Source organism: Sinocyclocheilus anshuiensis, unplaced genomic scaffold, assembly GCF_001515605.1.
Source record: "Sinocyclocheilus anshuiensis isolate Anshui unplaced genomic scaffold, SAMN03320099.WGS_v1.1 scaffold286, whole genome shotgun sequence".
Classification (NCBI taxonomy): Eukaryota; Metazoa; Chordata; class Actinopteri; order Cypriniformes; family Cyprinidae; genus Sinocyclocheilus; species Sinocyclocheilus anshuiensis.
This window is the reverse complement of record NW_015544135.1, coordinates 234,020-260,132: the sequence shown is the minus strand read 5'-3', so window position 1 is coordinate 260,132 and position 26,113 is coordinate 234,020. Positions and strand designations below refer to the sequence as shown.

Below are 26,113 nucleotides of genomic sequence, written 5' to 3'. Positions count from 1 at the left end.
ATAGAAATCTTTTGTAACATTATAAATGTCTTTATCATCACTTTTGATAAATTTAAAGGATCTTTTCTAAATAAAAGTATTAATTGATATAACCCCCCCCCTCAAAAATAAAACTGACTCCAAGCTTTTGAATGGTAGAGTGTATAATGTTACAAAAGCTTTTTATTTCAGATGAATGCTGATCTTTCTATTCATCAAAGAATCCTGAAAAAATGTACTCAAGTGTTTTAAATATTGACAATAATAATAGTAATAATAATAAAATGTTTCTTGAACAGCATGTCAGCATATAGAACGCCTCTTCAGTGTATAAGTGCCTCAAAGTAGTATTGGGAGCAAGAGAATGAGATAGACTTTATTTAAAACTCAACACTCTGTGGTTTAGGATTGCAAACTGCAGAACAGATTTAAATATATTTTTCATTATTATCTACAGATTGTGCAGCATTAAAGAAGTGATTTACTTTTGATTTTTTTTATTTACTCTAAATATGTATATTGTCTGACAAGGATATTGCTGACATCAACTGTAAAGGAAACTATTAAAATTATGGACACTAAAACTTGGGTGACTTATTTATTAACAAATTTGATACCTGTTATTTGTACTTTGTCACTAAGAAAATTGGAAAATAAAGGAATTACATAATTGACGCATTTACACTTTAATACATGCATGCTCAAACAGTCATTATCAAGGAAAAAAATAGTATTACATAACAGAGACTAGGTTTCAATAGTTTATTGTTTAAAACAGGGTTCCTACCATAGACTGTATAGGTTCCTACATGATATTTTCATAAGGTTTGTTTTTGATAGGCTACAGATTTTTAAAAATAAGTTTAGAGAAAAAAGATGTAAAATCACACGCACATACATTCTATATATATATTATATATGTTGCAACAATATATCGTGATATTCTCAATGTTACTCAGAAGACAGGATACTTCTGCTTAATGTTACACTGTCGGATATGCAAAAGAAATATCTTTTGACTGGTGGTGTATATTACAATGTTTAATGCTTCATTCAAATTAATTAAACACTTTTAAATAGACTGCAGCAATCATATTTTGCCACACATTATTTTGTTTAGTTCAGAATCGTGGGAGAATCGTGATCTCTATTTGAGACAAAAAAAATTGTGATTCTCAATTTATCCAGAATCGTGCAGCTCTACTGCAAATGTGTTCCAACTGTGTTCATGGAAAACTTGCAAAGATCAGAGAATTTAAAAATGAATTTCCAGGCTGTAATAGACAGGGAAATTTGCGAGATTTTTATAATGAATGTACAACTTTGTACTTATTTTCAGCTGAAAAAAATGTAATCTGTCAAAAAAAGAATTGTAGTCTGTAAAAAAAAAAAAATTTCAAACCAAAATGAAGAAGAAAAATATAGTAATTCATGATTACATTTAGTATTTATTTTAAATTAAATGCATAAAAATGAATTGGTCGAAAGGTATTGAGACTTTAGAGGGAAGGACAATGTCTCTTATTTGTGTTTCATTTGTTTTAATTGCAGGTGAGGAGGGCAAGATAGCCCATCGACACCTTGGGTCCTCACAAGATGGAATGTCCCGGCTGTTTGCGCCCGGCAGCATGGCCAGTACAGCTTTCTAACACAATCAACTGACCGATACTTGTACTTGCGTCTCAGTATCCTCACCGTCATGATCATGCCAATTACAAACTTTAAATGCACACTATTAAAAAAGCTATCAAACAGTTTTAATGACACAAATCAGCATTGTCCTCAAAGACGTGGACCGATGTTATACAATCATTGGACAAGAGGTCTTGTATGTCAGCCTGTATGCTCTTAATATTTTGGATATGGCCTAAGATGAACTACTGTAAAGTGATGAGGTAAGATACATAGTGGGAATGGGTTTATAAAGAATGTTTTGCTGCCTTAAGATTCAGCCCAGTGGTGTTGCCTTCATGATTCATGGAATGAAGCTGGACCCTGATCAGCAAAACAAGCGATGGGAGATAAAGTGTGGTTTTCATTTTATTGGTGCAAGGCAGTGACTACCTGCAGAGTACATAGAGAATCTGATTTTCCACTTTGTTAAGAGTGTTTATGTGTGTGTACATAATGATTGGAGAGTGTATGTTGGTGGCTGAGGGGGTCTCCATCTCGAAACGTAGGATGGGGATCTTGGAAAGTATTTCCTTATTAATCCCAAACTTTCATAGGGACCTTGTTGCCATAGTAACAGTGCCATTCCATACTGTCATATGCTTTATTGATACAGAATATATATCTATATTCCATTGGAAGTGTACATGTTTTGTGTTGTAATTTAGTTTAAATGTTTAAATGCTCAATAGCCAATACAGATCTGATTTGATTCACCGTTCACTTCACGTTTAAGCCACTGGCATTGTAATATCTGCTGTAAAAGTGGTGAAGCTGTTAATTTTTTATTCATTTTTGAAGATGTCATCATTATGAGTGAAAGCTGTAAACTGTGGTGAATATTGCCTTTTTGCAAGAGGTTCCGACAACCGTTCCACGCTCGTGATCTGTAGAATGGCCATAGATCATGTTTGACTCAGAGCATTTCTCCAGTGCTGCTAGACAGAAAGGTTCTGAGTTGGAACCAGAGAAGGTTCGTTCATTTTTACATAACACTATTTTCTAGTTCAATCTGTTACAGACTTAAATGACAAAGAACGCCTCTTCAGTGTATAAGTGCCTCAAAGTAGTATGGGGAGCAAGAGAATTAGATAGACTTTATTTAAAACTCGAGACTGCGGTTTAGGATTGCAAACTGCAGAACAGATTTAAATATATTTTTCATTATTATCTACAGATTGTGCAGCATTAAAGAAGTGATTTACTTTTGATTTTTTTTATTTACTCTAAATATGTATATTGTCTGACAAGGATATTGCTGACATCAACTGTAAAGGAAACTATTAAATTATGGACACTAAAATTTGGGTGACTTCTTAACAAATTTGACACCTGTTATTTGTACTTTGTCACAAAGAAAATTGGAAAATAAAGGAATTACATAACTGAAGCATTTCCACATTAATGCATGCATGCTCAAATGGTCATTATCAAGGAAAAAAACAGTATTACATAACAGGACTCGGTTTCAGTAGTATATTTTTTTCATAAGATTTGTTTTTGATGTTAGGCTACAGATTAAAAAAAAAGTTTAGGGAAAAAAAAGATTTAAAAAAAATCACGCACACAAATACATATAAAACGCACACATATTATAAAACAGGCTCTCACACTACCATTCCCTCTTATATTTCTAATTTGGGCTGTTAAACTATCATATTATCTTCTAATATTGTGATAAGAGGATCAGCTAACATAATATACATAATATTATACGTAAACATTTTACTCAACACTTTTCTTAAAAGAAAAAAAAGAAAAAGAAAAGCCCACATCCGTAATTCAAAAGTAGCGCCCCACACGGCCAATCCGCACACTGCTTGTGTTTACAGCCCTCCCCCACGCCACCGCCCCCCTGCGTGACGCGCATGCGCAACAGCCGCTAAGGGCCGCCATTTTGTGCGGAGCCTACTCTGCAAAAGCGGGAGAGGATTAAAACCGCCGGAGGTGAAGGACGCAATTGTACTCCGTCTCGTACTGAAGGAAGAACAAACCCTGGGCTTTCTGTCGAATTCAACGCGAGAGTAAATCACCAAACGCAGGTAAAACAGCACGACTTTTCCGAAAGGGGGGAGTTTTGCAGGAGCTTTAATCGGCCTCTAGGTGTCACGATGGGGCTCCCAGTCCAGGCGGCTGGCGGCGGGTGTTTGTCTCCCTCTATCGTTATCGAAAATTTAGCAAAAAACATTTATAACCCAGAAGTTCGGGCTTCAGCCCGGTTATTAAGCACTATTGAAACTATATCAGACAGCATTTCACCAAGATGCCATTATTTAACGACAGGATGTTTGATTCAATCTTTAGGCCAGGCGTCCATTTTCTGTTTCTTCTCTTTGTTTCCTGTCTTTAGAAACCCGCCGTTTCTGCACGCGCACTTAGCCAACCAGCTAATATGCTTCTCAAAGTTAACCAATTTCCAGTCTTGCCACACCCAAACAGCTTAAAACAAGCATCTAAATTCACTAACGTCAAATTCGCGGGGTTTTAAGCGGAATATGTGCGATTTTAAGCCGTAAAATACATTTTAGCTCGCGCCTATCGCCGTGTTCGCGCCCCTCCTCGAGCAGTTAAATTCAAACCCGAGTCGATGAAACATTGACCCGGTTCGGCGATAATAAAGTCCCATCGCTGCGGCCTGTGTTCGCTCTTTGGTCTTTTTCACTCCCGGAATCCAAAATGATAGGGTTAAATGTAAATATATAAACATTAAATGCCTCTTTGGCGGTTTAGCATTCGTTCTGCCGCCGATGCTAGCGTATTGCGCAGATTAAAACCAAACGAGGAAGATGTTGCTAAATGACACCGATGGCCATTTTCGATAAGACCGAGCCTCGCCGCCGTGCACTTCCAGAATCCCGTTGTTTATCGCCTGAAAACACCGCTGAATCGCCGCGGTCGTCGGTCTCGGTGCGACCGCTCACTCTTATTGAAAGACCAACCTCAAGCAACAAACGACTGAAGGGATAAAAACTGTAGAGAGCTCCCTCTACAACCCGACTGGTAGTGGTACAAAAACACGATTAACCATCTCAGAATGCCCTCTTGCTGTGGAAAATCATAAGGGTGTGTTAAAACGTGTAAGTTAAAGGTAAGGATAGTGGACACATTTGCACCGTTTTGTCGGTTTAATGGGTTGGTGGCCAAATGCGCGCGATCATGAGGAAGTAGAAATGAATCGGTTCAGATGACATTTCTGGCGCCGAATCAAGAGTTCATTCAGTACGTGGTTTTGGTATAATGAAAGTCACGTTAAAGTTTTGCAAGTTTGCCGAGGTTTATTGTTAGTGTTAAGCAACTACCAGATATAAGTCACTTTATATTTATATATGTATATGTGTGTGTGTGTATATATATATATATATATATATATATATATAAATATAAATCCACGTATTGCCATAATTTTATTTTCATATATTATTTTTTTTTTTATTATTATTTTTTTTTAATTTATGCATAGGTAAACATTTATATATAGTATATTCATAGTCAAATCTGTCAGTAGGTTAGCTGTGTATAGGTACAGTGTTTATGTGAAGCATCCGTATAGTCTGTATTTTTTATTTTTATTTATTTATTTTTTTTTACTTATGTATAGGTAAACATTTATATATATATATATATCCACAGTATTGTTTGGCATATAGCTTTGTTCTTGTCCACAGTATCTTTGTCATCGTGCTTGCGAAATCTAAAATGCTTCAATACCTTTTTATGTGAAGGTGGTGTTGACGTCGGGAATGCACCTGAATTAGGGTTGTTACGGTGAGGAAATTTCCCCACCGGTTAATCGACTTGTGACAACATCGGTAATACCGGTATCACCGTGGGGGCATACCCTCTTTTTCTAGCTTTACTTCGCTTTTAAATAGCTTGTAAAAGCGGCGTGCGCATTTTACTTTCACTTTGAAATAGCGGCAATTCGGCGTAAAGCAATTGTTCGTTTTTAGTTCGTTTGAATTGTCTCTCTTTTCCTTGCTTTCCGTCGCTTTTAAATAGCTTAAAAGCACCGTCCGCATTTTACTTTCACTTTTGAATTGGCGGCAGTTTGGCATCAATTGCTTGAATGCAACAACAAAATACAACGTCAAAACATCACTGTAGCGTATATAACATATAACTTTTATTAACAAAACAAATACAAATACACCATGCTATAGGGCAGGCTATGCCTAATATAAAATAACAAATAACTTACATAAAGTTTAAATGTATATCCAAAACTGGAAATAGGTTAAGTAAACATGTATAATATATAACCAAATAAATAAGAAACGTAGAACGTTTATTAGCAAAACGAGTAAGACAGCTTGGAGGCACGGAATACACCTTGATGTCAAATAAAATAAATAAATGACACAAAGTTTAAATAAAGTAAAAATCAGCAAACACTGTGGAACCAATTAAATAAGAAACTAATGTTTAAAAAAACTTCCAAAATCACCTTAGATAAACGGCAAAAGTCAACAGGCTTTTCAAAATCCAAAATATTGCCAAACAGGCGTTTTTGCATCTAGTTTCGAAACTAAATAATCCGCGATCGTCTTGCCTGTCTCACCTCACTCTTCTTGTCAGTCAGCTCAACTCGCTCTCCTCACTGGAGAAATGAAGTCTGATCTGTGATGCTGTCGTTCGGCACGCTGCATTGAGCAGCCAGTTCAGTCTGTTCTTTTACTGAACTAAATGATTTTTATTACTATAAAAAATCAAAACGACGGTGGGGGTCGGTGCCGCGGTGGGCAAGTGACGTAACCGGTGTTGCGGCTTAACACCGTTAGCACCGTCTATCGCGGCAAGCCTAACCTGAATCTGCCATTTTAAGCAATGAATGAATGACGGACTCTCCGTTGTAACATCGCGCAAGGCAAATAAGGGGGTGACATCTAGTGGATTAGACTAGTAATAAGATTAACGTAAATCTTATTATGTTCAATGTTTGCGGAAATAAATATTGAAAAAAAATCGATTCGTGGCCTTTGAGAATCGATATTGAATCGACCACATTTTAAAAAACGATATATCGAAAAATAGATTTTTTTAAATATATATATATATATATATGCACACAAAATAACCAAAAATGGGTGTCAATCAAGCTTTGACTAGTATGACCTGTATATTAAAAGTCTGTTTTGTTTTGGGCATTGATGACTTGATTTGTTTGCATCCCTACAGGTTGAGCTAGGTAGTAAGAAGCAAAGTTGAGACAGGTAGTTCGTTCATCGGAGGCAGAAAGTGGTGAAGGCACAGGTGTAGAGAGATGAAGTATTCATTTTTGATACAGGTAAACTCACAGTATGCTATACAAACACCGAAGTCTTGGATGTCTATGGTAATGCCGACTCAACTCTATTGTTCACCATTTGTAAGGTTGATGGCAGACTGTCTCAGTATTAGAGATCGACCGATATATCGATTTACCGATATTTTTCCTGATATTTAAGCATTTTACCATAGTCGGATCTCGGTTTTGTAATATCGGATTCACCGATAAACGCCACCATCTTGTGGGTGTTTTGAGAATTGCGCGCAGGATCGCTTTTGCAACGCATCTGAGGGGAGACGAGACAACAACAACGGCATGGTGCAGGTACTTGATTTGCTGTAGTTAGTAAACTTTATTTAACATAACAGCCATTTATGCACAAATTAGATGCATTACATGCCTGATATGTAGTTTATGCAGCTTGGCTCTAAGAAATAGACACCAACTCACGCAGTCATGTAAAATAACCCGTCAAGTCCTGTCCCAATAAAGATGTAACTTTGCCTGAATTAAATATGCAGCCATGAATGAGCGCATGTTGGAAATAAAAGCGCTGAATTTAATTCTCTCTCTGTTGTGTATTTGCTCATCATTAGTCTCGTGAAGCCGCTTTCATATTGCTGTTCACTCAACGGGTTGATGCAGTTAATGCTCAGGAATAGCTCTAGCACAGCCACCGCATGTAACTTTTTAGCAAGATTCACTTGTTTAAAACACCCTAAATTGTATTAACATTTATTATATAACCATTATTTCGCTAATAAACATCTAAATACAACTCTATGGAAATTAATTATCTCCACGAGCGATCGCAGTTGAGCATAATTCTGTGTAAATGCATAGATAAACCACGCTGTCAGCAAAAACATTATTAATAATTCTGATATAACATTCCAGTTGAGAAATGCAATAAAATATGATGCTTTGTTTGTTATATTCCAGAGAATATTATTCAGTGAATTAACATTATCCAGTGAATTATTCTTGACTCTGTAGCTATTAAACAGCTTATAAACCTACTATAAGTTGATATGACTCCTGTCCTTTATTTATGTTCTCCATTTGAAAACATTAGACATTCTACATTTATTTTGCTTATTGTTAATATTAGTGTTTAGTTGCTGTTGATGCTTTTTATAAATAAAATGTTTTTTATTGTTGTAATATAAAGATTAAATTTAACATGAAAGACCGCTAATTTTCAACACTTTTTAAAATGTGTATGTGCAGTCATATCGGTTATCGGGCACATAAACACATAGTTGGTATCGGTTATAAAAAAATCAATATCGGTCGATCACTACTCGGTATGTGCAAGTAAACAAACACAGTCCAAATTGCAGTCAGGTAGGAAAACTTTAGCATCCTACAATTAGTGCTGCATTCTAACTTTTTTATCGGTGTAGGTATTACCCATGGAAGGGGGACCGACTGAGGCAGTGGTGGAAGATTCAGGGGATGCTTTCAAGGCCAAGGAATGTAAGACATACCAAAGGCGACGAGAAGATGAGGAAGTGGGAGCTGAATTGCTGCAGGTTGCTGGGTTAGAGCAAGCCCAGGTTGAAGGAGAGCCTGTGGTGGAGGCTGTCAACAGCGTGGAGATGATGGTGATGGACGCCCTGGACCCTGCCCTGCTCCAGATGAAGACAGAAGTCATGGAGGCTGCTGTTGGTGTTGCTGGTGCCGCCCATGAAGCCACGGTCACCACTGTCGATGACACTCAGATCATCACCCTCCAGGTGGTGAATATGGAGGAGCAGCAGATCATCACCCTCCAGGAGGTGAATATGGAGGAGCAGCAGTTGGGCTTGGGAGAGCTGCAGCTGGTGCAGGTGCCTGTTTCAGCTGTGCCTGTCACTGCCGCCACTGTAGAAGCGCTGCAGGGGACGCTAGTGGATGCCACTGCCATGCCTAAAGATGGGGAGCCGGTCATCTGTCACACCCTGCCATTGCCTGAGGGCTTCCAGGTTGGTCATATTTTTTGATCAGGCTACACATTTCAAATGCGATTCTCTGTGACTTTCTGGTGAATCTAAATGTTATATTATCTACAGGTGGTCAAGGTGGGTGCAAATGGAGAAGTGGAAACTGTGGAGCAAGATGAGCTCCAGGCCCAAGATGATCAGCCTCCACAGCAGGAGGAGGAGGATATGGTTGAAGCCCAAAATGAAGACCCCGCCTGGTCCAAAGATCCAGACTACACACCCCCTGTTAAAAAGGCCAAGAAGACTAAGAAAAGCAAGCTGCGTTACAACACGGAGGGCGATAAAGACATGGATGTGTCGGTGTATGACTTTGAGGAGGAGCAGCAGGAGGGACTGCTCTCTGAAGTCAATGCTGAGAAAGTTGTGGGTAACATGAAACCACCCAAACCAACCAAAATCAAGAAGAAAGGTGAGAACGTGTGATAAACACAGATTGAACAGACACTTGCATGTCTGCTTGTCACTTGCACATTATAGTGTCAGTATCAGATCTGTGTTGGGTTTAAATCGCTGTGTTTGTGCAGGTGTTAAGAAGACATTCCAGTGTGAGCTGTGCAGTTACACTTGCCCGCGCCGTTCCAATCTGGACCGCCACATGAAGAGCCACACGGATGAGAGGCCTCATAAGTGCCATCTTTGTGGACGAGCCTTCAGGACTGTGACGTTGCTGAGGAACCACCTCAACACCCACACAGGTACGTGATCTCGAGTGCATTAGAAATGATAGGCTATCTTGTGTGAATTAGAAATTGAAACTGCCTTTTTTTCTCTTTCTGACAGGTACCAGACCACATAAGTGCACTGACTGTGACATGGCCTTCGTCACCAGTGGAGAGCTGGTGCGCCACCGACGCTACAAGCACACTCACGAGAAACCATTCAAGTGCTCCATGTGTGACTATGCCAGTGTAGAGGTTGGTCTGAGAGTATCATGTTGATTTATTTTTTCTGCATGGAAAGTTGCTTCCAAATTGACCTAAGCCTTGAAACTTTGAAGGTTAGCAAGCTGAAAAGCCACATTCGCTCCCACACTGGAGAGCGTCCGTTCCAGTGTAGTCTGTGCAGTTATGCTAGCAGAGATACCTATAAGCTGAAGAGACACATGAGGACCCACTCAGGTCAGCAGAACTTACCGTTTTTCTCAGATTGTGTTCTTGTCAGCTAAATCGGTTGGATAAATAGAATTGACATGATTTTGGGATTTTTTTTGTTCCCTGTTCTACAGGAGAGAAGCCCTATGAGTGCTATATCTGTCATGCACGTTTTACCCAGAGTGGTACCATGAAGATGCACATACTGCAGAAGCACACAGAAAATGTGGCGAAATTTCACTGCCCCCACTGCGACACCGTTATTGCCCGCAAGAGCGATCTTGGTAAAACTGCGATGTTAAGCATTTACGGTTTTGTAGTTGTTGCTGCTGGTTACTTATGTGCTTTTTAGTAGCAATGACAACTTTGAACATGCTTGGTGTATTGATGTTTGCACAATTGCTGTGTCCCTTGCAGGTGTGCATCTCCGTAAGCAGCATTCCTACATTGAGCAGGGCAGGAAGTGCCGCTACTGTGATGCAGTGTTCCATGAGCGCTATGCTCTCATCCAGCATCAGAAGTCCCACAAAAATGAGAAACGCTTTAAATGTGATCAGTGTGACTATGCATGCCGTCAGGTCAGACCGCTCATGCAAAATTCTCTCCAAATTAAATTTTTATATGCATTATTAATCACAGTGTAGGAAACTCTGCTTCACATTTACTCTGTGTTCTTGTTAACAGGAGCGTCACATGGTCATGCATAAGCGCACACATACTGGGGAGAAGCCATATGCCTGCAGCCAATGTGAGAAAACTTTCAGACAGAAACAGCTGCTGGACATGCACTTTAGGCGCTATCACGACCCCAGTTTTGTACCCACATCCTTTGTATGCACCAAGTGTGGCAAGACCTTCACTCGCAGGGTACGGTATTTTGAAATAAGTTCGATGTATTTCAGGGTGCCTATACGGTAAACAGCGTTTAACAAATGGCGTGTATTTTTAACAGAATACTATGGCCAGACATACAGAGAACTGCACTGGTATGGATTCTGCTGAAGGAGAGAATGGAGCTCCAACCAAAAGGGGCCGTGGAGGCCGAAAGAGGAAGATGCGCTCTAGAAAGGATGATGATGAAGATAGCGGTAAGTAGCTTTGCTGTAGTTCCGCTACTATGCTGGTGGTTGTATTAGTAGTTCAACAAATCCGTTCATGAAATCTGTCAATAAGAACTTGATTATCTGGACTTTTTTTTTTAAATATAAATGTGGGTTTTAAGAATGGAATGAATATGATTTAAAGTGCTAAATAAAAATCATGATGGTTTTATGAATATTGTAACGCTGTGACCTAAATATCTCAGATGAGCATGGAGAACCTGACCTTGATGACATTGATGAAGATGAAGATGAGGAGTTTCTTGATGATGACCAGATGGATGTGGAACAGGCTCCACCCAGCATTCCCATCCCTGCACCAGCCGAACCTCCCGTCAAGAGGAAACGTGGCAGACCCCCTAAGAACGCACCCAAGGCTTCTCCTACCAAGTCTGTCGCCAACACCACCACAGGTAACTTATGCGCTGCTGCATATTAAGATAAACCATTCAGAATCTCCTTTACCTAGGTTTAACGAAACTATTCTCTCTGCTTCTCCTAGCAGCTGCTGCCATTATCCAAGTGGAAGATGAAAGCACAGGGGCCATTGAGAACATCATCGTGAAGAAGGAGCCTGAGGGTGCTGATGCAGCTGCAGCTGCCCAGCCAGTGGTGGAGGAAGTGGAGGCTGTCGAGGCTGGTGTAGAAACAGTGCAGCTAACGGTCCCTGAAGCTGCGCCTAACGGTGATCTTACTCCTGAAATGATCCTTAGCATGATGGACCGGTGATCTGGGGATACATGCACAGGCGGATCACACTATATATATATATAAGTATTTTTTAAATTATATTGTTATCAATATAGTCGATAAATTTACCAATATTGTAGAAATATAATAAAATAATAAAATATACAAAAATAATTAATAACGAATATTAATTAATTTTGAAATATGACTTATTAAAATTGACTTATTTTCATGTACATGTAAAGATGGATAGATAGATAGATAGATATTTTCAGTATTATATACATTTTATATATATATAATATATATATATATATACACACATACACATGCTCACATTTCTCTTTCCTCACCTCCTTTAATACAGCGCTGTGTCCTCTTGTCTTGCATCAAATTTCTTAAAGACTATAAACCCCAAATTCTGAACGTCCTGAAGTTTCTCACAAGTTTCTTTCTTTCGAGAGCAGGAATGTGTCTGACATTGTGGTATAATACACGCATCTAGAGATTGAGATTTCTTTGCCCAGCTAACCTGCCATCTTTACTTGTCATTTCAATTACCATGGCTATATTGAGAAACGATCATTTTGTGCCTGGTCAAGCGTTGATATCTAGAATTGCTGTCACTGCTGTAGAAATGGGTGTCTTTACTCCATCTGTCTAAGAAAACCCTTTCAATGTTTGACATTTATGATGACATTTATTCGCTGTCTGTTCATCATGTGCTCTTTCACTGGTCACAGTTGATAATGTTAGAGAGCGTAGAAATGTAGCCATCTGATCAAGCCAGGGACGATGACATCCATCCATATAAAACAAAACAAAAAAACCTGAGGTTGATAAAGTTGTACACAAAAAGGTCATCTTGGCTAGTCTTGCTTGTAAATAATTTTTATTTTCCGTTTTATTATGAACATTTTAATCTTTTTCTAGTGAATTGATGACCTTGAATGCTAGGGCAATGGCTTTTAACAGTAGTTGTTTGGAAACATGCCACTGAAGGCTTTCAAATTACTTGTGGGGAAAAAAATAAAAGCCTGAAGAATAATGTAGGCTGTATAACCCCTTTCTTTCTGTCCTTCTGTAGCTTGAATCGTTGCATTTGTTCTGCTCAACTCGCTTGATGGGGAGGGGTTGCTTCATCTTTTTACCACTGCTTAAAGGCGTTGAGAGAGTGGCTCTAATATTGTACCACCTGACGAATAGGCTTCCATGTCGGATTTTGTTCTAGCTTTTGTAAAAGGAGGAAAAGGGACTGAACTGGGCAGGTACAGCGACGTGCAGGTCTCCAATCATTTGGATCTGTTTCGATGTGGTCGTGTTCCCAACAACCATCCCTAATATTAAACTCTGTGACCCGAGTTAATAATTTCATGGGATTCTGAAAGGAGACTTAGTTTACAATATTTTTTTTTTTTTTTTTTCAGACCATATTTAATTTAAAAAGCTCAATACGAGTGTTCAAGGAAGCTATTTTGATACGAACTGTTTCTAGAAGGGGAAGCTTGGATAGGATATTTTGTAAAAAAGTTTGTCACTTGTTCAAAAGAGCAATGTCCTTATTTCTGATTATTTGTTTTTCTGATTCAGAATTAAGTTTTCCTCCAACATGTAATTGCATTTAAATTGCTTTCTTTTTTTTAAGCTCTTAAAATTCTAGGTTAATGCATTTTTTTTTTTAAACCTAGCTGTACTGTGTGAATTTTACATTGGTCAGAAAACCAACCTTATAAAGACATTTATTATGGCTGGGTAGGGTATAGAGGTCGTATGATGTAAGATGGTGTGGAGAATGTATTGCTGTACAGCTAATAAAAAAATATTGTCCTAATTTAATGTCTGTTTTTCTTCATTTTATTTCTGGAATTTAATACAATTGTATGCTACTTGAATCACAGACCGTGTTGAATTACTGAAATAAATGAACTTTTCCACGACATTCTAATTTATTGAGATGCACCTGTATATTTTATATATATATATGCTGCAGGAAGAGAATATTTTTAAAGAAAAAAAAAAGTCTTACAACTGGGTAGTGCTTTTTAAAAATAAAACAGTTGGCTGGTTTACGCCGATCTCCCAGGTCTGATTTTAGTTTTGATGGTTGTTTGAGCTCGTCTCTCAGCCTCACCAGCTAATGAAGTGGCCAAAACCAGCCTGCTGACCAGCTAAAACCAGCTTAGGCTAGTTTTAGATTTTTTTTTCAGCAGAGTGCGAAAAAAGTATGTCAAATAGTGACACTAGATAGGTACAGTTTTAGTCAGAAAGGGTTGCCAAAGTTTCAAAGTGAACAATATTCCACTAGAGGGAGATGTTGAGTAAAAACAAGTCAATTTAGCCCTTTTTATTTTCCTCAGCCACCTGGACAATGCATTAAAAAGTAAGGGTTATAAATACATTTGCTTTCTATACATCTCTGCAAAGCTGACACCAAAACCTCTATTGTTTAAATAGGTCAGGGATTTGACAATAAGTTTTATCATTCTCACGTGTACCACAGACTGAAGCTTATATTAACCTCATTTGCAAACATTGACATACTTGCATTGGGGTTGAAATGATTGCTGTGATGTGTGAAACTGCACATTATGAAGTAACTGTGATAGGATGCTCTTTATGCAGTTCAGGTGTCACATCCTGTCTCAGACCTGTACTCTCAAACTGTGGTTTTCCCCCATAAGCATTAATCATAAAGCAGCAGGATGTGTGTGTGTTCAAGAGTGTCACACACTTACATGAGAGCTGCCAGCGCTGGCCTGTCTTCACCCTGTTGCCACAGACATTATGGCAGCGCAGACAGAGGTCCCATTTTGCCTCAAAGGTAAGGTGCTTAAACAATACTTTAAGAACACACAACTGAAATATGACTAAATAATAACCAATAAGGCTTGTTTATTCTATGAGACAATTGTTTGTAGCTCTTTCAGACTATACAATCTCTACATTACAGTACGGTGCTAAGATTACTTTTAAAGTTATGTGATGTGCAGTTCTGCATAAATGGTTGTATGTGCTTGATTTCCAGAATGCATAACTCAGTATCTGAAGCCACAGAGAGTTCAGTTCATGAGTTTGGTGCAGCTCAACCAGTACAAGGGACGAGCAGAGAGCAGAGTTTTGGTATGTCAGCCTTTTATTTGTGTTAATTCTTTTTCAGAATTTTTATTAAATTAATTTAATAAAATTTTATCACACACACATATATTAGTATATATATATGAATATGAAGAGTTCAGATGCAAAAGCCTGTAAGTGCCATTTGAAATTTTCTTCTAAAATGTGTATTTTTATTAGGCTCCTATGTGTAGGTTCAGTAGTTTCACTTTAATGGCAATGAATAGGTTCTTTTCATTGCCATTAAAGTAAAATAAATGAACATAAACATAGGAGAAAAATTATAATTTTAGAAGAAAATTTCAAATGGCACTTAGAGGCTTTTGCATCTGAACTCTTTATACACACACACACACACACACACACACACACACACACACACATTACTCTTAGTATTTAATTTGCCAAAAAGGTATATATAAAATTAACATTTTTAAAGGGTGACAAATAAAAAATGTAAAAATGTATAAATAAAAAATACGTTTAATTATTGTGTTTTTTATAAGAATTGTGTTGTAACAAATATGAGGGAAAGAATTTATTTCAAAATGTTTGTATTAAATGTTTCTAGCCCTTTTGATGTAAGCAGCTGCATGAACTCCACAAGTTTGTGTAAAACTTGATCATGTTCTCCAGTATGATTTGAGATGATCCAAAAAGCATCTTGTTTCTGTTTCCTGTTGTTACTTGTAATACTGTATTATTTTACTGTTGACTGTGGTGATTATCTTTCTCCACACAGTATAAGCAGCGTTTGCTGCTGGTGTAGAGATGTGCTGATGAAGTGTGCATGTCTCATGCACTGCAGAGCATCAGAGCAAGCTTCTGCTTGCACAGTCAGCACTGCATTGTTCGTATGTCAAACGTCATTTATCACTGAAGGACTGCGTGCTTTCTCTGTGTGGTGTGATGTGAAAGAGAAAGCACTGAAAAGGCCAGAATATTGTCGTTTGTGGTTTTGCCAAAATATATAGCTATAAAATGCAGACCAAAAACAACGTTTCCAGGCAGGTTGCTGAGCCATGAGACTAAAAGCCACAAAAAATGAAAACAGATTTGAGGGTATAACTGAGAGGAAGTAGCTAGCCTTTTGTTACAAGCTCCTTGTGTTGACCAGCAGATGGGACTAGACTCATTTATTCAGTTCTGTACTCTTGTGTTTTTGTTCTTTGACAGGTGATGTCTCCATGGAGAGCTCATGTGTTCCACAGCAAGCAACCAGTGAAGGTGGGATACACTATATAATTCGGTCCTGCATCAGAGCACATACAGGTGCATCTCAATAAATTAGAATGTCGTGGAAACACCTCCATGCCACGCCAAATTGAGGCAGTAATTAAAGCAAAAGGAGCCCCTACCAAGTATTGAGTACATGTACAGTAAATGAACATACTTTCCAGAAGGCCATCAATTCACAAAAAATTTTATGAAGTATTCTAATTTGTTGAGATAGTGAATTGGTGGGTTTTTGTTACATGTGAGCCAAAATCATCACAATTAAAAGAACCAAAGACTTAAACTACTTCAGTCTGTGTGCATTGAATTTATTTAATACACGAGTTTCACAATTTGAGTTGAATTACTGAAATAAATTAACTTTTCCACGACATTCTAATTTATTGAGATGCACCTGTAGATCTGAGCCTAGCCAGAGCAATACGTGACATACTTTTACCATTTTTATGTCGATTGGCCTACTTTGTGAGAGGAAACACGTGGTTATCAAAGACCAATACTTTAATGCGGCACACACACACACTTATCAAATGATTTCTACACCGCTATCTTGCACTTTTTTGATTATTATTTTTTAAACTGATGCATAATTTCAGATTGCAGTGACCCCAAAACGCATCTGGACACTCAAGTCACACATAAAAATGTAAAGAAAAGAAAGAAAAATATCACAAGCACATTTTTGAAGGAAAACAATTCGAAAAAAGATGTTTGTCAGTATACAGTGGGTTCATTGTTCTAAATGATGACAAGTAGGGTAAAGCTTATTGAATATAGTATATAAACAAAATAAGCAAATAAAGAATTATTAAAATAATGATTCAATTAATAATAATTAAATTATTAAGTTATAATAAATAAAGTCCATTGTGCATTAGAACACGCTGATTTTATGGAGTATTTCAAAATTAAATTAGGGCTGTCAAATCGATTAATTGCAATTAATCGCATCCAAAATAAAAGTTTGTTTACATTATATACCGTATATGTACTGTATGTACCATATACACACACACACACAAACGTATATATTTAAGAAATGTATATATAAAATATGAATCTTATACTGTATATATATATATATATATACACACACACACACGTATATATTTAAGAAATATATATATAAAATATCAATCTTATACTGTATATATATATATGTATACACACACACGTAAATATTTCTTAAATATATACATGTACTGTATGTGTGTGTATAAATATACACAGCACACACACATACAGTGCATTGTGTAAACACGAATTTTTATTTTGTATGCGATTAATTGCGATTAATCGATTTGAGAGCCCTAAATTAAATACTCAAAATTCAAAAGTAATGTTACATGATCATATTGCACTTGTTTTAATACCAACATACCATGCAATATTCAGAAATCATAATGTTAAATGTGACATTCAGAATAACATGTATGTGAAATAAATGCTTCTGCTATTCTGCTAAAATAAGGATATTGTCACAGAGCCAAAAAACAGCAAGTAACCGTGAACAGTGAATCGACTCTGTCATGAAAATATGCAGCTGATAAAACAAGCAGTAGGTTAGAAGCCAGAGGGTCAGTGGGTCATGTCCACTATTAACTCAAAGTGCTGTAGGGGGGAATATTTCTTAGCAGAGCTCTATTACAATTTATATGTCCTCTTAGTGATATTCGTTTCATATTCCAGCTCAAAAAACATGCTAATGACTGCTGTTATTAGTACAAACTGCTTAATGTGATTTCATGACTGAAGGTTTTAGAAAAGTTTGAATGGCAATGTTCTTTTTATAAGATGAATGTATTTCTTGATTTGTGAAATAAGGGCTAAGAGCGAATGGACTGTACCACACTGTGTAATGATATGCAGTTAGAGATTGAAAGTGTATGACTCAGTACTAGTTCCTGTGGAAAAAAAATGTGTGTTCCAAAGCTCAACTTGTGTTTGAGTTTCAGGGAATGACCCAGCCTCCCAGACCCCCACCTTCTCTTCTGTGTTAACTCTGAGTCACTTAATTTCCAGTGTTATTTGCTGCATATACATGTCAGAGTATATGTGCTGTTTACAGTGGTCCTGTCTCTCGCTGCAGGTGGAGAGTTCCTTCAGTTATCTAGAGATCTATGCCATCACTATCGACAGCATTGAGCAGGTAAGAGATCTACTGCTATAACATGCTACGATAATGATAGATGGTTAAGAGTAATGGACATTTAATGTTGCTTGTTAATCTACACCGTAACATTTTGTTTTGTTTTATGTGTTGCTTTTAATAAAAACGTCTCTTGAATGAATACATGTAAATGCGACTATGATAAAAAAATGAGCAGTTGTAATAGAATAATCAGTATACTTTACCATAAATTATGCAATTCATTATTTAACTTTATTAAACTTTTTTTTTTTTTAATAATTAAGCATTTTAACCATTTGGGGTTTGTTTTAAAGAAAGTCTATTATGCTTACCGTGGCTGTATTTATTTGATAAAAAATACAGTAAAAACTGTAATAAGTGTTGCAATTTTCAACTGTTTTAATATATTTTAAAATGTATTGTATTCATGCGATGGCAACACAAAAATTTCATAATATTATCAGTGTAAAAAAAAATTGTGCTGCTTAAGTTTTCATTATTCTTTGATGAATATAAATTTTAAAATCTTTTGCAACAGTGCAAAAGTTTCTCTGTAAATTATGAGATAATACTTCTTATTTATAAAAACATTTGGGAAAGTATAATACACTTGCATGTCATTAATGTAATAAAGATCTCTACATTTAACCTATTAATATTTTTACTGCAGTAGTTTAGATGACTTTTCTATATTTATAGTGTAATGTAAACATATAGTTTGAAATGCAGGGAAGTTGAGGTCATTTTTCAACCCTGATCTTTTTTGCATGCTTAAAGCATGTGGTTTTTAACTGCTTTAAATGTCAAACTGTTGGAGGCATGTAATGGGGGTTCGGAAGTGTTTTGTCTCAAAGGAAAGTTCCTCTTCAAATCAGCCAGCCGGTTAGTTCTCTTATGCATACTTGCAATCGCTCATCATTCTTTGTTTATGTGTGTTTGTGAGGTGGTTATTGAGACGGACAGGCAGATCTACTCTCTTAGCCTGATGTCAGTGCGAGATCTAGAAGCTGTGGTCACCCATGTCACCGCCTCACTCAAGAAGATTTTTCCGGATTCATCGCCCGGGTGAGTGACCTGTTAATAATCACATCTGATCTAACATCGTGCGTTACTTCAAATACTTTTCATGCATTTGTTTGTTCATTAGATTTCCATTTCAGTGCTTTTAAGGAAATAAATATAGTCTCATCCAGTTGTGCATTTTGGTTTAAAATGCATTGACCAAATAATCAGGTGTAGTTAGGATAGCAAAACAAATAGGCGTATCCAAATTTTGTTATTGACATCAAAAGCATTGTGTCCAATTCAGCTCTACAGTACTTTGGCACAAATGCAAACATGGGCAGGTGTAATGAACTCATCCTCAAAGACTGTTAGCAAAACTGTACAAGGGTTTAAACATAAATAATGCAATACATTTTTAACTTAAATTGAATGAATATTTTGTATATTTTTATAATTATTTCATAACAATAATATTTATACACATTTATAATTTACGCTTAAAATATACATTTTGCCTATAAATATATATATATATATATGTATATATATTTATTTACATGGCTGTTAAATATAATATGTTTCTCTGTAAATATTAAGATACTTATAAAACATTTTAATAATGTACAATACTGTTTACATTAAGAAAAAGTCAAAATGAAAATATTTTTTTTGAAGTTAAGATAACTTTTAACCAATTAGCAGATATTTCCTGTAGTATTTTTAGATTCTTTTTCTGTTTAAATTGCTTACATATTTGGTCACATTAGCAAAAATTTGCAGGCAAAAAAGAACCATTTTCCATAGTGTAGAGATGTATGACAGCTTTCTGTTGGTCGGCACGATGAGTGAAATCTCCGTGAGGAACTTCTTCGCCCTTGAAACTCCCAATCGCATGGATTCCTATTGAAATGACTGTAATTTGCCTGCAAAATTTCACAGCGTAATTTCACATTACATTAATTTGACCACACATTAATGTAAGCGTGTAATTAGAAACAAAGGGCAGTTGAGGTCATTTTTCAACTCATTCTTCCTATAAAATAAATATGACCCAGACTCATTAAATACGTGTTCACTTGTATACACATTTGTGCTGACCATAATGTAGGCCTATTTTATGTATTGAATGTCTAGTGTAAAATCTGGGTCCTATCAATTATTGTAGAAAAGTGGATGATCTTGATATAGTTTCACTTGTCCATATTATTCCTTGTGATAAACTCTAATGACTTAAACCATAAGGTCTTCACTGATTTGACTCACTTCTTCTCAAAAGTCTTAACAGATTTATCTGCCCACAAATGGAAAAAATATGACCTTTAGAACCCATTATCTAATGCCACAGAGTGCCAGCATGTTCATTGCGTATATCAAGTTATTCTACCGCTGACTGGAAAACTAAAGAAAGAATTTGTGTTGGCTGATGTGTTTTACTGATCCTACACTTCCTTTATCACCCTCCATCTCTTTCTTCCTTTCAGGAAGTTGCTGAAGAAAGTTCCCCCTGACCTCCAAGAGTGGCTATGCAGTCTTGCCTCTAGAGTTGAAGAACATGTGAATGGAGCAGTTGGACCATGTGGTCAGATGATAACGTTGTCACTCCCAAAACAGTTTTGTGTGATCAGCTGTAGGGAACAGTCACATTTAGATTTCATTTGATTTGGTCCTTCACAGGAGGCTTTTCGGACACTTATGCAGCTTTATGTGACTTCAATGAGTTCCCTTGCTGTATGGAAGTTCAGTGGGTCTGTGGTAATCACTACTAATAAGAATCAAATTGTCAAAGGTTAAGCGATGGTGGTTTTAAGAACATGTTGCTCCTGTGGTTTCTAGGACGTCGATAACATTTACCATGTTCAGAACTGTCGGGTTTTCAACCTCATTGACTTCAGTCATTTAGACAGCAGGTAGATACAATGACTTTTACCTCTAAATAAGAAATGAATTTTTAATATGTAAAATGACATTTTATATATACATTTATATAATATACACCATATATAAATGTATTTATATAATTTAAATATATGTATATAAAACATTAATACACTGCCATTAAAAAGTTTAGGGTCTGTAAGATTTTGGAAAAAAAAAAACACTTTATTCTCACCAAAGCTGGATTTTTAAAATATAAAAATACAGTAAAAACAGTAATATTATGAAATATTATTACAATTTAAAATCACTGTTTCCTGTCACATGATCCTTCAGAAATCATTTTAATATGCTTATTTGGTGCTTAAGAAACATTTCTTATTATTATCATTTAATAATCATATTATGTTGGCAACAGCTGTGCTGCTTAATATTTTTATGAAAACTGTGATACTTAAATTCTTTGAATAGAAAGTTCAAAAGTCTTTTCTGTCACTTTTGATCAATTTAATGTTTCCTTGCTGATAAAAAGTATTAATTTCTTAAAAAAAAAAAATTACTGACCCCAAACTTCTAAATGGAAGTATTTTTAATATATAAATCAATGCCACTGTTAATATATCTTTTGGTGTTGTGGTATTTCTTCTTAATAATCTGTTGAAATTTTAACAGAGACTTGGCTTTAGCAGTGGGTGCCTTGTCCTTCAACCAATGGTTCACCAAGATATGCAGCAAGGACTTCAAACTGGTATGTATAGATACTATACTGGGCCAAATAATCATGAATAAGATGAATGGTTGTGTTTAGACTTGGCTTATCCACTCATGTCAGACCTCCACCTCTTCTCGCTCCTGGCTGTGGAAAGGTCAGATATAGGCCACTTGCCAAATAATAAATTGTTGTTCTGACCATGAGGCATGACAACACCACGACAACACAAGCTCAAGGGCGACTTTGATCTCAGTGTGATATAGTATACTCATTTCAAATGGAGAGAATGGTTTGAAGGATGGGTAGAACAAGGACAATTTGAATCAACCAAACAAGCCTCTTCGATACTTTGTGGCTGCACAGCATGCACACCCCTTCAAGTAAAGTGTAACCCTCTTTTTTTTTTGATCATAGTAGCTACATCATAATTCATGTCATTCTTAATGTGTTGTCCATTTGCCTCCAAAAACGAGAATTGTACGTCATTTATCAGCCTCTGGTCTTTGTTTTCAGACCCCTGATGTGCAGGAGCAGGTCCTCTATATGATCGCCCGGTCCTGTGCTCTGGAGGAGGTCAGTCTGGAGGCCAGCGGACTCAAAATGTGAGTTTCATCAAGGCCCTTGCGCTTATGAAAAGCTAAACACATTTACCCAATGTCTTTGAGGTAAGTTGATTCTCTTTGCATCCTCGATGCAGGGATTTTGCTGTGAAGTTGGCCAGCGCTTTTTGGGACAGTTCTGCCTCTGCTGTTCATATCATCAATCTCTCTCTCAATGCTATTGAAGATAAAGGTACTGGTGCAGATATTCTCTCTGATCTGAGATTCTTTTTTTTTCTGTGTGCACATGCTGATATTGTGATTTCTCTGTTTTCTTCAACTTAGGAGTGATTGCTCTCAGTCAGAGTTTGGGCAAATTGCCTCGTGGCCTCAGTCAGCTGCACCTCTCCAAGGTCTCTATGTCCCCGAAAGGTGCTGCGTTGATCTCTTATTCACTTTTACACATTTCAAGATGCTGTTTCATGCCTACAAAAGTAACAAGATACATTTTCTGAGGACAGTGTAGCTTTGGTTGCCATGCTGTTGGCGTCTTCAACTTTTTCTCGCTCTTCGTTTTGCCCTAGGCCTGGGCTGTCTGGTTCAAGTTCTTCATCAAAGTACGTCTCTCTGCAACACTCTCACCCACCTAGACCTGAGCGGAAACATCGGCTGCCTGGCGACAGAAGAGGCACACTTAATGACAGTTGTCATAAACATGCATAAAAAAACCTTCATATTCATGACATGTGTCATGTCATGATTATGAAGGTGTCATGTCAGTCTTATGCACACCCCTTCAAGTAAAGTGTAACCCTCTTTTTTTTTTGATCATAGTAGCTACATCATAATTCATGTCATTCTTAATGTGTTGTCCATTTGCCTCCAAAAACGAGAATTGTACGTCATTTATCAGCCTCTGGTCTTTGTTTTCAGACCCCTGATGTGCAGGAGCAGGTCCTCTATATGATCGCCCGGTCCTGTGCTCTGGAGGAGGTCAGTCTGGAGGCCAGCGGACTCAAAATGTGAGTTTCATCAAGGCCCTTGCGCTTATGAAAAGCTAAACACATTTACCCAATGTCTTTGAGGTAAGTTGATTCTCTTTGCATCCTCGATGCAGGGATTTTGCTGTGAAGTTGGCCAGCGCTTTTTGGGACAGTTCTGCCTCTGCTGTTCATATCATCAATCTCTCTCTCAATGCTATTGAAGATAAAGGTACTGGTGCAGATATTCTCTCTGATCTGAGATTCTTTTTTTTTCTGTGTGCACATGCTGATATTGTGATTTCTCTGTTTTCTTCAACTTAGGAGTGATTGCTCTCAGTCAGAGTTTGGGCAAATTGCCTCGTGGCCTCAGTCAGCTGCACCTCTCCAAGGTCTCTATGTCCCCGAAAGGTGCTGCGTTGATCTCTTATTCACTTTTACACATTTCAAGATGCTGTTTCATGCCTACAAAAGTAACAAGATACATTTTCTGAGGACAGTGTAGCTTTGGTTGCCATGCTGTTGGTGTCTTCAACTTTTTCTCGCTCTTCGTTTTGCCCTAGGCCTGGGCTGTTTGGTTCAAGTTCTTCATCAAAGTACGTCTCTCTGCAACACTCTCACCCACCTAGACCTGAGCGGAAACATCGGCTGCCTGGCGACAGAAGAGGCTGTGGTGAGTTTGAAAGAGCTGGGATGATAAAAGGCCCTTAGTTCAGATTTGTGCTCGCCCTGCCAATATTTTCACTGGCCCACCACCCAAATAACTATTTATATTATACATATTAAATAGATAATCTACCATTCAAAATGTAAATTTTTTTTTTGAAAGAAGTCTTTAATGCTCACCAAGCAAGGCTACATTTATTTGATTAAAAACAACAACAAAAACAGTAAAAACAATTGTATTGTGACCATTTACAGCTATTTTCTGTTTTAAAATATTTTAAAATGTAATTTATTTCTGTGATGGCAACGCTGAATTTTCAGCTGCAGTCTTCATTGTCCTATGATCCTTTAGAAATCAATCTAATATGCTGTTTTGATGCATTTCATATTATTATCAATGTTGAAAACAGTTGTGCTGCTTAATATTTTTGTGGAAACAATGCTACATTTTTTTCAGGGTTTTCTGATGAATAATTAATAATTAATTTATAATAATAATAATTTATGCATTTAGCAGATGCTTTTATCCAAAGCGACTTACAGTGCATTCAGGCTATACATTTTTTACCAGTATGTATAGAATATAATAAAAAACAATATATAAAAAAAATAAATAATATTAATTATTATATTATTATATTATATTTATTTATATAAATAATATATAATATAATAGTATGAATAGACAGTTAAAAGAACAGTATTTATTTGATATAGAATTTTTTTGTAACATTATAAATGCCTTTACTCCCACTTTTGATCCATTGAATTCACCTTTGTTAAATAAAATAATTTTGTAAATAACAAAAAAAAAATACTATTTTCATTGGAAAATTGAAAAGAAAAAAAAACGTAATAGTACTTCGGTGACATGTTTAAATCAGCAGAATTAAAAAAAAAAAAAAAAATCTACGAACAAATAGTGACAATGCAGCACTAGCTCAAAGTTTGTCTTTGGTTTCGCATGGCTGCATATGTCTGCCTTTCTGTCTGATAGGTTTTATTCATCACCAGCATTGCAAAATCTAGCAAAAAAGAATAAATAGAGTTGCCACTTGGGGCGGCTTTGAAATAACATGGTTGTCTGTCTCTTTTTAGAGCCTCTTTAAGTTCCTATCTGCTCCAAATGCAGTTTCTCACCTGGACCTCAGCTATGCAGATTGCCCTCTAGATACAGTGAGTCACATCAGTTATATTCTGCAACTTGTTTGATTGCTTATTTTGTAGTGTAAAATCAATTAGGGATATTAGGATATGTCATATATGAATTATTTATCCAATGTCAAAGCTAGCCGTAAACCAGCTTGATTTTTTTTTCACTAAACGTATCTAGAGTACCTTTGACCTTTCTCTGTCTATTTCTGTCTCTCTCTAGTTGTTTGTGTCTCTGTCTGCGGGCTGCTGCACTTCTCTGAGCTACCTCAACCTCTCCAGGAACATTTTTTCTCATAGGTGAGCCATCAAAAGTGACATTATGGATTAAAAGCATCTCTACACAGGCTGCGTGTACATACTGATCTGTGTGGCTGTGCTAGGAAAGTACGAGAGGTCACACGCAGTGTGAGGGATTTCTTCAGCAAGAGCACTGTGTTAAAATACGTGGGATTGTCTGGAACTAAACTACCTCCAGAAGCTCTCAGGTATGGGGTTTGTGCCAATTTTAGCATAAATGTGTGTGTTACAAGCTTGAGTATATCTCCTGTGATGGCCTTATGGCCTAAATATCTGTAATGAGTTTTGTATACCGTAACATTAAAAAATTTGGGGTCAGTAAGATTTTTTCAAAAAATATATTGAAAACATTAATATTGTAAAATATGATTAAAATATGAAAAATAGCTCTTTTCTATTTTAATTAGTGCTGTCAAGCGATTAATCGCATCCAAAATAAAAGTTTTTGTTTGCATAATATATGAGTGTGTACTGTGTATATTTATGTTTATATAAATACAAACACATGCGTGTATATATTTAAGAAAAATATGTTATGTTTATATATTAAAAATATTTATATATAATATAATAATATAAATATGTAAATGTATATACATGTAAATATTTTCAAAATATATA

At 36.6% G+C, this 26,113-nt stretch overlaps 3 protein-coding genes across 4 annotated transcripts in view; all 3 read left to right on the top strand.

Annotated features, from left to right (window-relative positions):
- The window catches only part of ripor1 (RHO family interacting cell polarization regulator 1), a 42,098-nt gene extending 39,173 nt beyond the window's left edge, over positions 1-2,925 (top strand). The window contains exon 23 of the mRNA XM_016494631.1: positions 1,531-2,925. Coding sequence (XP_016350117.1) covers positions 1,531-1,628 — 98 coding nt within the window. The 3' untranslated portion in view covers positions 1,629-2,925. The remainder of the gene's footprint in view (positions 1-1,530) is intronic.
- Positions 2,926-3,517: 592 nt separating this feature from the next.
- Positions 3,518-11,845, top strand: ctcf (CCCTC-binding factor (zinc finger protein)). 2 transcript variants are annotated; one of them, XM_016494649.1, is made up of 13 exons: positions 3,518-3,692; positions 8,323-8,658; positions 8,698-8,883; positions 8,971-9,310; positions 9,426-9,596; positions 9,682-9,815; positions 9,899-10,019; positions 10,127-10,276; positions 10,410-10,570; positions 10,677-10,859; positions 10,945-11,080; positions 11,299-11,505; positions 11,598-11,845. In XM_016494649.1, exons 2-13 carry the CDS (start codon positions 8,332-8,334, stop codon positions 11,819-11,821), a joined length of 2,340 nt encoding a protein of 779 aa, XP_016350135.1. In that variant the 5' UTR covers positions 3,518-3,692; positions 8,323-8,331; the 3' UTR covers positions 11,822-11,845. The 2 variants fall into 2 exon arrangements, with proteins under 2 accessions (XP_016350135.1, XP_016350134.1); XM_016494648.1 differs by having other exon boundaries at positions 11,595-11,845.
- A 2,682-nt stretch (positions 11,846-14,527) lies between these two features.
- Positions 14,528-26,113, top strand: part of carmil2 (capping protein regulator and myosin 1 linker 2) — a 51,656-nt gene continuing 40,070 nt past the window's right edge. Inside the window, 16 exon segments of the mRNA XM_016494650.1 lie at positions 14,528-14,603; positions 14,808-14,902; positions 16,073-16,123; positions 18,222-18,281; positions 19,207-19,328; positions 20,750-20,847; positions 20,943-21,013; positions 21,102-21,175; positions 21,816-21,891; positions 22,369-22,457; positions 22,553-22,647; positions 22,740-22,826; positions 23,938-24,047; positions 25,139-25,216; positions 25,416-25,492; positions 25,576-25,680. Coding sequence (XP_016350136.1) covers positions 14,567-14,603; positions 14,808-14,902; positions 16,073-16,123; positions 18,222-18,281; positions 19,207-19,328; positions 20,750-20,847; positions 20,943-21,013; positions 21,102-21,175; positions 21,816-21,891; positions 22,369-22,457; positions 22,553-22,647; positions 22,740-22,826; positions 23,938-24,047; positions 25,139-25,216; positions 25,416-25,492; positions 25,576-25,680 — 1,325 coding nt within the window. The 5' untranslated portion in view covers positions 14,528-14,566.

Excerpts from the sequence above, each read along its gene's own strand:
- ctcf (XM_016494648.1), top strand. The coding sequence starts at position 8,332 with ATGGAAGGGGGACCGACTGAGGCAGTGGTGGAAGATTCAGGGGATGCT. Across the intron at positions 9,311-9,425 it reads AACCAAAATCAAGAAGAAAG|GTGTTAAGAAGACATTCCAG; the intron begins GTGAGAACGTGT and ends GTGTTTGTGCAG. Across the intron at positions 10,571-10,676 it reads GTGACTATGCATGCCGTCAG|GAGCGTCACATGGTCATGCA; the intron begins GTCAGACCGCTC and ends TCTTGTTAACAG.